The 14,236-nt window shown below is 44.6% G+C and overlaps 1 protein-coding gene across 1 annotated transcript in view; it reads left to right on the top strand.

Annotated features, from left to right (window-relative positions):
- The window catches only part of LOC138851280 (dual specificity protein phosphatase CDC14A-like), a 118,070-nt gene extending 113,031 nt beyond the window's left edge, over positions 1–5,039 (top strand). The window contains exon 3 of the mRNA XM_070080248.1: positions 4,917–5,039. Coding sequence (XP_069936349.1) covers positions 4,917–4,934 — 18 coding nt within the window. The 3' untranslated portion in view covers positions 4,935–5,039. The remainder of the gene's footprint in view (positions 1–4,916) is intronic.
- The last annotated feature ends 9,197 nt before the right edge of the window (positions 5,040–14,236 follow it).

Here is a 14,236-nt window from a genome sequence, read left to right on the forward strand (position 1 = left end):
CAAGGGCAAGTACCTTACACTTATCAACATTAAACTTCATCTGCCATTTTTCAGACCAAGACATTAAATTTGTCCAAATTGTCCTGGAGTTCATTGATATCCTCCTCAGAGTGAATTATACGGCCTATCTTTGTATCATCAGCAAACTTACTCATGTCACTAGTAATCCCTTCATCAAGGTCATTAATGTAAATTATGAACAAGAGAGGGCCTAAAACTGATCTTTGTGGAACGCCACTAGTGACTAATCTCCATTCAGATTTCACTCCATTAATGGTAACTCTCTGCTTTCTATTGGTAAGCCATGCCTCTATCCATGCTAGAACTTTACCTCCTATACAATGAGCTGCCACTTTTCTTAAGAGTCTCTTGTGAGATACGCTATCGAATTAAGAGTCTCTTGTGAGATACTCTATCGAAAGCTTTACTAAAATCCAGTGGACTTATCCCCTGATTTGAATATAGGAACCACATTAGCCAGCTTCCACAACTCTGGCACAACACCGGTAAGGATGGACGCATTAAACACACTCGTTAATGGCTGACTGAGCTCCATCTTGCATTCCCTAAGTACCCTGGAAAACAGCTCATCGGGTCTCGGGGACTTATTTTGCTTCAGTTTGTTTATCTGCTTAATAACCATGTCCATCGTGACAGTAATATTAGTTAATTTAAATTCATCAGGAACTAAATAATTGTTAATTACTGGAATCTCATTTATATCTTCCTGTGTAAAAACTGACAAAAAATAGTCATTAAATAAGGAACACATTTCCAGTTCATTATCCGTCAGCTGTCCATTCCCAATTTTCAGAGGTCCTACTTTTTCCTTCACCTTCTTCCTATACACTTGAAAGAACCCCTTTGGATTAGTCTTTGATTCATTAGCAACTCTAATTTCATAGTCACGTTTAGCCTTTCTAATCCCCTTTTTTACTTCTCATTTAAGCTGAATATATTGGTCAGTAAGGTTAACCTCTCCTCTTCTGATGCGCCTATAAATTCCCCTTTTCTCCCCTAATAGATGCTTTAGCCTCCTGTTAACCCATTTGGGATCGTTATTATTAGACCTAATTTCTCTCTGGGGAATGTATATACTCTGGGCACGGTGTACATTATTAAGAAAAAAAATCATAAAAGCAGATCCCTTCATATTCATAAGTATGATTATCGTCAATAAAATCATTAGCTAGATAACCCCAATCAAGATTAGACAGATGTTCCCTAAGTCCATTATAGTCGGCAGAACGAAAATCAGGGATTTTTAATGTGTTATCATTATTCTTGCATTCCCAGTTAATGCTAAAAGTGATGGATTTGTGATCACTTGCGACAAGTTCTTCAGCGATCTCCAGATTATTTACGAGTGTTTCCTTATTTGACAAGACTAGGTCTAGCAAATTATTACCCCTGGTAGGCTCTGTTACACACTGCTTCAGAAAACAGTCCTGAACTGTTTCCATAAAGTCACTGGACTCTAGATTACCGGTCAAAGAATTCCAGTCAATTTGACTAAAGTTAAAATCCCCTACTATCACTATGTTATTGTGTCTAGAAGCCCTAACAATTTCGTCCCAAAGAAGTCTCCCTTTATCGTGATCCAAGCCTGGAGGTCGGTATATTACACCTAGAATTAGTTTTTCTTGACCCTCTACAAACTCTACCCAAAGAGATTCTGTTACTGTTCCATCTATTTTTATACCTGTTTTTATGCAACAGTTAATATTTTCTCGAACATATAATGCAACTCCTCCCCCCTTCCCATTACATCTATCCACATTGAATAACTTAAATCCCTGAATATTACACTCAGCAGTCATATCCCGACTCTTTAAATCATACCACGTTTCAGTTAATGCAATGATATCAAAGTTCCCAGCACATGCTACCAAACGTAGTTCATTAATTTTATTTCTTGCACTTCGACTGTTAGCATAAAATACCATCATATGTTTTTTCTTCTGCACATTTTTCCTGTTCATCTTTGTTTTTTCACAATTTCTGAAATTATCATTACCCAGAGTTACTCCATGACAGTTACTATTAAGATTCTTAATATCAGAGCATAAATCAATATATCCATACTCATTATTTATCATTTCTAAACCCATAACTCTAACTAATCCTAGTTTAAAGTCCTAACAACCCCCCTCAACTGAGTTAGCAAGAAAACCCACACCTGCCCTGGATAAGTGAACCCCATCCCTGGCATACATGTCATTTCGGCCATAGAAGTTGTCCAAGTTGTCAATGAATGGTACTGCATTATCTTTACAGTGTTTATCCAGCCAACAGTTAATACCAATTGCTCTGGACAATCATTCATTTCCAATACCTCTTCTTGGCAAAATGACACATATAACAGGGCGCCCCCCCTTCTTCCTGATTAGGTCTATTGTTGTCCTGAACTTTCTAACTAAATCCTCACTTCAACGCTTGCCTACATTATTGCCTCCAGCACTGAGGCAGATAATAGGATTGATCCCATTACTGTTCATGATGTTGTCAAACCGGATAACAATGTCCTCCATCCCAGCCCCAGGAAAGCAAACCCTCTGTCTCCTACTCCTGTCCTTCAAGCAGAATGCCCTATCCATGTACCTAACCTGGCTATCCAAAACAACAACAATATTCTTACCTTTTTCGGTGTCGTTCGTCGTGACGTTTCCAGTAGTCGACTCACATTCGTCGGGTATCACCGAGAATGCATTAGATGTTTCCACAACAGTTTCCACAGCAGTCTCTTTTTTCTTCATCGTTTCTACCTTTCCATTCGTCTTCTTGATCGTCAACTTCGTTCCATGCTGTCCAGCCACTGTCCAGGTTCCCTTCTTGACCTGAGGACTCAAAACAGGAGGACTACTAAGAATCCTCTTGTTTTCCTCAGTCAATCGCCGTATCTCCATCTTCGCCATCCTCAATTCATCCTTAAGCTGCTGGTAAAGTTGCTCGATGGAGGGCATCTTGGTTCAGTCCACGGAGAGCACACAAGACACTTCTTATGGAAGACTTGATTTATACAGGGTGGAGCAGAGAACAGGCATGTTTTCACAACTGGATAACTTTGCGTATTTTAAAGATAAACAAAAATTAATTACATCAAATAAAAGGCATTTTAATGCATTTTTGAAATTTACATACTTTAATTAGGCAACATCCTGTTGGTACCACATTTCTCACATGTGTACCCAACGCCTTTAGAGTTCTGGATGCAGGAAGTTGTTTAACATGTCGACGTAGCGCGCTGATATTACTGTAACTGCGCTCTTCCCCTCTTCAAAAAAGTAAGGACCAACGATTCCTATCGTGAAGACACTGCACCACACTCACTTTTGAGCTGTGGATTGTGGATTGCGAAAAGGATTTAGGAGTTCTGGTTAGCAATAATCTGAAACCAAGACAACAGTGCATAAGTGTTCGCAATAAAGCTAATAGAATCCTTGGCTTCATAGCATGAAGTATAATAGAAATCCTCAGGTTGTTCTTCAACTCTGTATATCTTTGGTTAGGCCTCATTTAGATTATGCTGCGCAGTTTCGGTCACCGTATTACAGAATGGATGTAAATGCACTGGAAAACGTACAAAGGAGGATGACAAAGTTGATCCCATGCATCAGAAATCTTCCCTATGAAGATAGACTGAGGGCCCTGAATCTGTACTCTCTAGAAAGGCGTAGAATTAGGGGAGGATATGATTGAGGTGTATAAATGGAAAGCAGGAATTAATAAAAATATCTGTAATAATGTTGGTAGAATTACCGACAATATGTAAAGTAAAAGGACACAAGTGCAACTAATGGGACATTTTATTGTGGCAACGTTTCGCTCTCCACAAAGCTCCTGGAGAGCGACACGTTGCCACAGTAAAATGTCACATTAGTTGCACTTGTGTCCTTTTACTTTACATAGACAGGACTCGCGGTAATGGCTTTAAATTGGAAAAATTCAGATTCAGGAAGGATATAGGAAAGCACTGGTTTGGTAACAGAGTTGTGTATGAGTGGAACAAACTCCCGAGTACCGTCATAGAAGCCAAGACGTTGTGTAGTTTTAAAAATAGGTCGGATAAATACATGAGTAGGTGTGGGTGGGTGTGAGTTGGACCTGACTAGCTTGTGCTACTAGGTCGGATGCCATGCGCCTCCCTTAAGTCAATTCAGATCCATAAGCCAGTAGGCCTGTTCCAGTGTTCCTTTTTTCTTATATTCTTATATAGTTCTCGTGGGTGCCCCCGCCGCCCAGTACCGACAGTTCTGTTTGTTAACATAACCATCCAGATGGAAATGTGCTTCGTCTGTGTGTAAATTTAAAAAAAATGCATTAAAATGCCTTTAATTTGATGTAATTAAGATTTGTTTATCTTTAAATTACGCACAGTTATTCGGTTGTGAAAAACCTGCTTTTTCTCTGCTCCTCCCTGTATCAGCTTGTCTTCCATAGACGCCACTTTCACACAGATTCTAGTATCGTTCTCAAAGGATGGTACAGTGCTATGATTTACGCCCTTATTCATTTCAGATATGAAAAAGAATTTGTATTGATAAAGCCACTGGATGGTAAAAAGTCTACAAAGATACTTAGATGTTGCACATGAGTCTAATTCTTCATGAAAGACAAGTGAGGCGATTACCATATCTTGGGGACAAAACTTTTCACTGTAGCAGCCATTGATTTCACTCTGTTTACTATTACTTTTTGGGATCAGTTTGTTAAGAAGTTCAGTATCCATCATCCCACCTTCCCAGTTATTAAAAAACAAAAATGGCTGGAGCAGTTCACAACCCTCACATAAACGATGAAACTAGACGATGCTGTCATGTGCATCTGCTGTTAACAATAAGTATATCAGTAAGTAAATATGACTGTTGAAACTGACATGACACCGGCAATGATACTTACGAATGTGTGTGTTTCAGGTGAGAGTGCGGAGGTGAAGCTGGCGACAGGTGGTACGGCTTGCAGGTGAGTCACAGCTTCCACTCAGAAAAAAGTTGATCTCCCTCACAACTGTATAATTTTTTCCCCCCTTTTACGATTTTACCTCTGCAATTGTTTTATTTTATATACAAATACCTTTTCTTCTGATATTGCATCGAAGTTCAGAATTTGAAATATATAACTTTTAGATGTGGAGTAAAGCATCGCCATTATTACTGTCAATCATGACATTATTTTTAACACATTCGTTTTTTTTTTTTTTTTTTTAAATATTTGATGATCGTCTTTTCTCAGTAAGGTAAGACTTCATCTGTAATTTTCGTAATTTAACACAATCATACTATATATCTTACCTAAGAAACTGTCGGGGGAGGAACTTGGTATTTACGTATCCCCGAAAGTATGCCTTAAATAATTTTGTTCTTGAGAATGTCTGATGGATCGCCTTCAAATTTTCAAAGCCGGCGTACTGTAACAAGTGAGAAATTCATGCAACTTTCGGCATGAATATTAAAATGGTATAAAATACCGACAGGTTGTTAGGTAAGACACATGTAACAGTTAGGTATCTTTATTTCGAAACGTTTCGAAATAAAAATACCTAACTGTTGCATATGTGTCTTACCTAACAACTTTCGGCATGTGCAGGTGCTGTCTGGCCAATATTTTACAGACCATTCCTGGATTTCGTGCCTGTGATAACTTAGGAAACTCTCTGTCGATCGGCTTTAAATTTTCATCGCTTGTGTATCCTACTTAGAAGTAGTTTGAGTGTGTAGGTGCCAAGCTGTTGATTTCACTTTTAAAATTGTATATTTTTTGTGAAATAACGTTAATTTACTTCTCAGAACGGCTTGGGTTTCAAATGGGCAAAATGAACACTTCTTCTGATAGGTATCAAATTTTCAGAGATGGTGGGCTTATTGCAAAATAAGGTTTGCGTTGATTTTCGGCTGATCGGCTTAAAATTCTGAATTTTGATGCATCTTAATTAGATGCATCTTCGGAATGATAATAGGCTGTGAAGGTGACAGCTTGCCAGTTTTGTTGAGGAAATTGCAAAATAATGTAATATTGCTTTTCTTGCGATAATTTCTAATTGACTAATGTCAGTAGTGTTACTGTATACTTGTGTAATGTACTTAGATAAACCCAGAGGCTCCCTGGCTAGCTATGACGTCACGAGTCCCTCGCATATGGGCTGAGGGACTGATTACCTCATCTTTTGTATATAGTTGTTCTGTCTTAAAATTATGTCCTTGAATTTTATAAGAAGTGGGAGTACAAACTAGATTGACACTAGGTAAACTTAAAGATAGTTAATCCACTGTGGAGGGTGGTTGTAGGGTGCTGGAAATGTTGATTATAGTGTGTATAAATGTTTCTGTCGATACCGCTCGTTGTTAAAGGTCTTGGGTAGTTGACTTGTGTGGGCGTTCCTTAAATTGACAGCGTAGTAGTTTGTGAGTACATCTGTTAGTGGTTCCGGGATCATCACCCATGTGGCCCGGTCACAGACCAGGTCTAATGTAGTAACAGGTGGTGATGGTGTAACAGGTGGATAGCGCTGTGGCCCAGTTAATGTGAGATGAGACTCGTGTTGGTGGGTAGTATCTCTCTCTCTCTCTCTCTCTCTCTCTCTCTCTCTCTCTCTCTCTCTCTCTCTCTCACTCTCACTCTCACTCTCACTCTCACTCTCACTCTCACTCTCACTCTCACTCTCACTCTCACTCTCACTCACACACACACACACACACACACACACACACACACACACACACACACACACACTATGGGCGCCTGGCAAACCTGAGAATAGCGTTCCGGTACCTCAGTAAGGAATCGTTCAAGACTTTATACACTGTGTACGTCAGGCCCATACTGCAGTACGCAGCACCAGTTTGGAACCCACACCTGGTCAAACACGTCAGGAAATTAGAGAACGTGCAGAGGTTCGCAACAAGGCTGGTTCCAGAGCTATGGGAAATGTCCTATGAAGAAAGATTAAGGGAAATCGGTCTGACGACACTGGAGGACAGGAGGGTCAGGGGAGACATGATAACGACATACAGAATACTGCGTAGGTGGACAGAGATGGGACACAGACACAAGGGGTCACAATTGGAAGCTGAAGACTCAGACGAGTCAAAGTATTTCTTCAGCTACAGAGTTGTTAGGAAGTGGAATAGTCTGGCAAGCGATGTAGTGGAGGCAGGAACCATACATAGTTTTAAGATGTATGGTAAAGCTTATGGAGGACCCAGTAGCGGTCAGTGAAGAGGCGGGACCAGGAGCCGAGTCTCGATCCCTGCAACCACAATTAGGTGATGAGTACACACACACACCCTACCTACCTGTAAGGTATTCCGGGATCATCGCCCCCGCGGCCCTGTCCACGACCAGGCCTCCCGGTGGATCAGGGCCTGAATCAACCAGGCTGTTATTGCTGGCTGCACGTAATCCACAGTCCGGCTGATCCGGTGCCGACTTTAAGTATCTGTCCAGCTCCCTCTTGAAGGTAGCCAGGGGCCTATTGGTAATTACCCTTATGGTTGGTGGGAGGCTGTTGAATAGTCTTGGGGCCCCGGACACTTGTGGTGTCTTTTCTTTGTGTACCAATGGCGCCCCTACTTTTCATTGGAGTTATTGTACTCTTTTTTCTGATTAATCTTCATTGCCTCCCATTCTTCAGATGCTGGATGACCCCCCATAAATTTGGCACTTTTTTTGTTAGGTAAGATTTGTCAGGAAACAGGACAAGTGATTCCTGACACGGGTCTTAGTCATATTATGACCCGCAGCTGGAGCTTTTGGTCATCTAACCGAGGCCTTCCGTTGGCTTATCGGTCCACCCTTTTAAACAAATAATTATAATTACAACCATTAGATTATAACCTATTTTTTTGTCATAAATATAATCACTTTCTCGTGAATATGATAACATTAACGTGTCAGCCCGACACCGCCGCCTCTGTCATTTACACTATTAAAGCGATTTACATAAAACTGGGATATGTACACACATACCATCTGCTTACACCTGCACAGGCATGCTTCCCAGGTGTCGTGATTCGCCTGTTCACATGTTACCTACTGCTGCTGGTGCTCTTGCTTCCGGTGCACCTGCTGCTGTTTTCATCTTGTAACTCTTGTAGCCTTCAGCATCCTTTGGTCAAGACGCTTGGAGCATTGTCTTGATCTTAGTGAGCACGCGCGCACGTGTGTGTACTCGCCTATTTGTGGTTGCAAGGATCGAGACATAGCTCCTGGCCCCACCACTTCACTGGTCGCTACTAGGCCCTCTCCCTGCTCCATGAGCTTATCATACCTCATCTTAAAACTATGTATAGTTCCTGCCTCCATTATATCACTTGCCAGACTATTCCACATGACAACTCTATGACTAGAGAAGCACTTTCTAAGATCTCTCTGACTCGTCTGAGTCTTCGGCTTCCAATTATGACCCTTGTTTCCGTATCCCATCTCTGGAACATCCTGTCTCTGTCCACCTTGTCAATTCCTCGCAGTATTATCATGTCTCCCTTAACCATCCTGTCCTCCAATGTCGTCAGGGCGATTTCCCTTAACCTTTTTTTTTTTTTTTTTTTTTTGTGTGTGTGTGTGTGTGTGTGTGTGTGTTCACCCAGTTGTGTTTACGGGGGTCAAGACTTGCCTTGCTCCTTTCCATAGACTACTTTGATCGGTATCATATGTATCTGGCCTCATGGGGCTTATCCTATCTGCTCTTGGAACTGTGCATTGAGTTTGTGTTTGGCATGTGTCATCTGGTGCTGGGTAGTATAATTTCCAGTGTAATTTGCACTCTCCAAGGAATCTCCTTCGTTTCACACACGCGTAATTACCTGATGTGACTGCAGTTTTACTTTTGTTTAGCTTGCTGTGGCTTTGGCGAAAGGGGGTCGTGGAGGCCGGGATGTGTTTTGAATGCTTTGTTGTGTGTGTGTGTGTGTGTGTGTGTGTGTGTGTGTGTGTGTGTGTGTGTGTGTGTGTGTGTGTGTGTGTGTGTGTGTGTAGTAGAAGTGTTTTAATGGTGATAATGTGTTTGTGATAACACCTTGGTGTATGTGTTTGTGTTAGGACTGTGGTGTGCATTTGTGAGGAGTCATGTCCTGTGTGACTTTGGAGAAGGGGTTGGACGTTTTTGTTTCGAAAATAAAAAGGACACGTTCAAATCTAAGTAATTATCACTGTTGATACGAGAATGGACAATGTGAAAGATTACGTACATGTTTCAGGTGTTCTTCCTGCCCCTTTCCCGATGATAAGTTACCTTATCCTTGTGGACAACAAGAAGAAGCGCCGTCCGTCCAAGGAGCAGTCAAACCAGCTAAACCGACCTGGCAAATTCAAGGTGAAGTCTCACGGGGACCACAGAACTCACTATGGCGTTGTTTCATACCTGGAATCACGACACAACCTGAAGTTCGAGATATGGTTCAACTTGAGGGGAGAACCAATATTGACTCCTCTCAACAAGGAAATGTACACCACCTTGAAGAGTGTCATGGAGACAGATTGCTCATTTACCCTGGAGGAACTGGACTATCAGCAGATCACCAAGGGTGTAGTGATGCGATACCCGCTGATGATGCCCATCGAGGCAGTAGCAGCTCATCCCAGTGTGGTGTCAGCTCAACGTCTCAAAGCAAAGAAGGCAGGCAATGCACCAACCCGACAGGTCCTCATTCAGCATGTAGGACCACTGCCATCCCAGCTGGATCTCGGTTGTTGGGGCAGGTACAATGTCAGGACCTTCACAGCAGAACCAGTTCGCTGTTTCAAGTGTCAGCGTTATGGACACCTGGGTGCACTCTGTCCGAACAGAGTAATCTGCGGTGTCTGCAGCCAGCACCACCCTACCGATGACTTCACCAAGCTGAAAAATGCATCGCCACCCACTCCACAATGCCCGAATTGCAGGCAGAAACACCATGCCTGTAATCCTCGATGCCCCAAGAGGCTCGCCAGAATTCAAGAAGTCTGGAAGATGCCAAAAACTCGGCAACAGGCTACGACGGATCATCACTCAGCAGACGATGGGTGCAGAGAACCCTGCCATACCGCAGATCTCTCAGCAGCTAACCCAAGTGAATGCCCAGGAATTCCCAACCCTCGAAGCCTCAACCAGGCGTCGAGGTCAAGAACCTCCTGCACCCCTACCTCAACGAAGAAACAGAAACAAGAGGAACAGGAGGCGTCAACAGGGTATATCTGGTCAATGCGATCAGCAGGCGGCACTAAACGAGCCCCCACCGGCCATAGCACGACAACGCAGGTACTCCTTACTCGGCACAGGCGCTTTGCAGGCTAAACTGGCACCTCACCAGCAGATCCCGGCTACCCAGCCTGGTATACAGCAACAGACCACGGTGCATACAATAAAGAAATCCAACCCTCAGCAGTCCCTACAGACCACAACAGCCCAGATAATATCCACTGTTTCAAACCCAACCCCAAAGCAGGCCCTCACCAGGGAGGATCTCGTAGCACTCATCAAGGTGTTCACAGATCTTATTTGCAACACAATCAACTCCACGGAACAACAGAGCGTATTCCGGCAGATGGTCAGTATGCTCCTGAGTGTGTGCTTACTGACCGAGGAGACAGTGGATACCATGAATTTACAGGTTCTCAGAGTGGGCAGGACTCAGTCTCCAGCTCAGGAAACAACAGCGATGGAATAACCTCAGTACCAAATCACACCCTCAAGGTCCTACAGTGGAACATTCAGGGCCTGAGGGGCAAACAGCACCTCTTGCTGGAGGCAGTAATTCAGGATCAGGTTGACATCATCTTGCTGCAAGAAACTCTGACTTGTGCCCAAGACGACCCGGTTTTGCTGGGTATTTTCGGCACATGGACCCGGGCGTTCACTGCAGAGGCACAGCTGTATTTGTTGGCTATAACCTCACGAGGTTATAGCCAACCCTGTGGACTGTGGGGAGGATGTCGAGGTACAGGCCATCCTTACACACATACCTGGGGCGCCCATTACCATCTATAACATTTACAAGAACCCAATACACACCCTCGACATTGCAGAGCTCCTCGCACTAGCACGCACTGAGTGTATTATTGTGGGTGGAGATTTCAACGCACATCACCCAATGCTGCATTCTCACTCAGCAACCAATGCTGCTGGCAGACACATAGCAATGCTTCTACACGATATTCCAGAGGTAAAGTTGCTAAACAATGGAGACCCCACACACCTGTTGGGTGGCTGCCTCGACCTTACTTTCGGGTCAAGACAACTTGTAGCAGGAGCCACAAGGGATACTCATCCTCACCTTGTCAGTGACCACTTTGCAGTGATCACCACCTTCAACATCAACAGGCCTCCCACAGTTGTGCTGCCTCCTAGATGGGATGTAAAGAGGGCCAACTGGAAGGTGTTCCAGGATTATCTTCATGACTGGTGGTCCACATACTCTCTATCTGAAGACTGTGATATGGCTGAACAGGAGCTAATCACTGTTCTCATCCAGGCAGAGTGCGCAATTCCAAAGAAGTCCGCAGGACGCACTCACAAAAGAGACTGGTGGTTCTACAACGACGAGGTGAGGGAGCAGAACCACCACATCAACTCTTTTAGGAAGCTATACAGGCGTAACCCTATGGCAGAGAACAGGAATATTGTGCAGCATGCCCGCAGTCTCTCTCTCAGAGTAAAAACTGAGAAATGGCTGGAATGGTGCTCAACATTCGGGCATCACATCACCTTATCTGAGATATGGGGCAAGCTCAATATAGCAACTGGCAAGAGCAAGCTGAGGCCACCAACACACCCGAACCCATCCCAGGAAGCTGAGAAACTAGTGGAGCTTTTCACTTCCAGGGGAGCCTCCACTCGGCTCCCACAGGACATCCAGAATATACAGACGGATCTTCTGCCACAGTGCCAGCTAACGATACAAGCTGCATGTGAGTCGGAAGATGTGACTGATGAAGACCTCACGGACTTGGAACTCCGACGTGCCATTAAGAACATGGGTGACACTGCCCCGGGCATCGATGGTGTTACGTACTCCATGATTGCACGGGCTGGGAAGAGTGGATGGGAGGCCATACTAGACGTCATTAACAAGTCGTGGAGGGCCGGGACACTCCCAGCAGCTTGGAAGAAAGCTACCATCGTACCAATTCCAAAGCCCAAGGACCCAGGCAGTATGAGACCCATATCGCTTACCAGCTGCTTAGCCAAGACTGCTGAGAGGATGGTGTTAAACTGCCTCCTATGGAAACTTGGACCCTCTCATCATCACATATTTGGCTTCACCAAAGGAGTGGGTACAGCAGAGTGCATAACCACTCTACTAAGCCAGATTGCTGATAGTAACAAAAAACCTAGTATCGTCGTCTACCTCGACCTCGAGAAGGCATTTGAGCTAGTCAGCCCCACAGCAATACTAGCTCGGAAGGGAATCAAAGGACGCCTCCTGGCCTGGATAGAGTCCTACCTTAGGGGCAGGTAGGCCTGTGCCAGCTTTCAGGGACACTATTCCTTTAAAACCCTGGAAAACGGCATGCCACAAGGTGTGCTCAGTCCTACCCTGTTTAACATCCTTATGCAGGAACTTGTGAGCCTTCCCTTTCATAGTGGTACACAGCACCTCAGCTATGCTGATGATCTTGCACTCGTAGTGAATGGGAAAGGCAATTTAGAGCGACAGGCTCAGAGAGCTTTGGACCTAATTGCGCAGTCTTGCAAGGAACTAGGCCTCAAGATCTCTGCGGAGAAATCTCTTGCAATGATGTTCAAGGCACCAGATCCTGTGAATAGATTACGTATTCAGGATATAGAACTTGAGTGGACAGGCTCCTACCTGTACTTGGGAATCTACATTGATAAAAAGCTGACATTTCAGAAACAGGCCGAGTATGTCAGGTCCCGTGCTCTACTCAGACTCAACGCCATGAGAGCCGTGACGAGGCACCGTGCAGGGGCAGGCAAAGATGTACTTCGCTTGTACTATATACAAGCTATATGCTCGCTCATTGACTACGGTGCACTCATCTCTTCCCGCAGAGCAGGCAAAGGGTGGAGGTCGTACAAAACCAGGCGATAAGAACTATGCTTGGGGCCCCCATCTGGACCAACACAGTATGTCTCAGATTTGAGGCCCAGCTTCCTTCCCTGGCTGACAGAGTAAGGTAAGATACATAAACGCCTGCAAAGTAGCCATGATTCTGCACCGGCAGCAAGGTACCCCACTAAGGAGACAGATATTGACAACCATGACAAGATCCCACACTCTTCACGGACTACTACTGGATTAGTTCATTTTGTGCTGCTGGGCAGAAGCTGCTGCCAATATAACTACTCCTTGAGAAGAGTTGTGACCTTCCTGTTGTTGGGTACCATCCACCACCTCCCTGGCGCCCAGATCCAGCCGATGTTTGCATCATGCAACTACCTACCTCTAAGCATCTCTGCAGTCAAGACACCCTCAGCAATCATGCTGAGATAAGCATGGCACTGGCAGAGGGAGGCACATGTGCAGTGTATTTCACAGATGTTTCTGTCAACCCTGACAGGAAGAGAGCAGCAGCTGGACTGTACCACAATGGTCACACACAAGGCTGGCGACTCCCTGACCACTGCACGATCCTTCAAGCTGAGCTGGTGGCGATTCAGCAGGCATTGTTACATGCCCTACGACATCGACTCTGACCTGTCATACATGTTGATTCCACCTCTGCAATCAATGCCCTCTCCCATCCTCAACCACAGGACAATGTTCACCTCATCACATCGATCCTGAGCATAATGACAGCCTTAGAAGTTCAGGGTAACAGATCGACATTGAACTGGATCCCCAGCCATGCTGGCATCCGGGGAAATGAAGCGGCAGATGATGCAGCCAAGGCAGCAACAGACTATCCACATGTTGGGATTACTGTCCCCATCAGCCTACGACAGACCAAACTGGTGGCTGCCAAAGCCATGAAACTTATGGGGGAGGTCTTAGGTGATACCCCATCTCAACAGTGGTACCGAGCAGCGACTCAGGGAGAACCCCCTCCATATGATAGAAGCTGGTCCAGAGCGCAGTGTACCGCCATCCATTGGCTTCGTTTGGGCTTTCCCACAGCCAAGATGATGGTAGACAAGGCTGAGGAGGAGATGTGCCAGTACTGTCAGCATGTTGTCCAGCGGCCCCTAACACTATCTTCTGGAGTGCGAAGTTACTGAGACTCCGCAGGCAACTAGGAGTGATATTCCCTCCCGAAGAGGACCCAGAGATGACTGCAGCCACACTAGTGTACCATGGAG

The sequence above is a fragment of the Cherax quadricarinatus genome, unplaced genomic scaffold, assembly GCF_038502225.1.
Source record: "Cherax quadricarinatus isolate ZL_2023a unplaced genomic scaffold, ASM3850222v1 Contig245, whole genome shotgun sequence".
NCBI lineage: Eukaryota > Metazoa > Arthropoda > Malacostraca > Decapoda > Parastacidae > Cherax > Cherax quadricarinatus.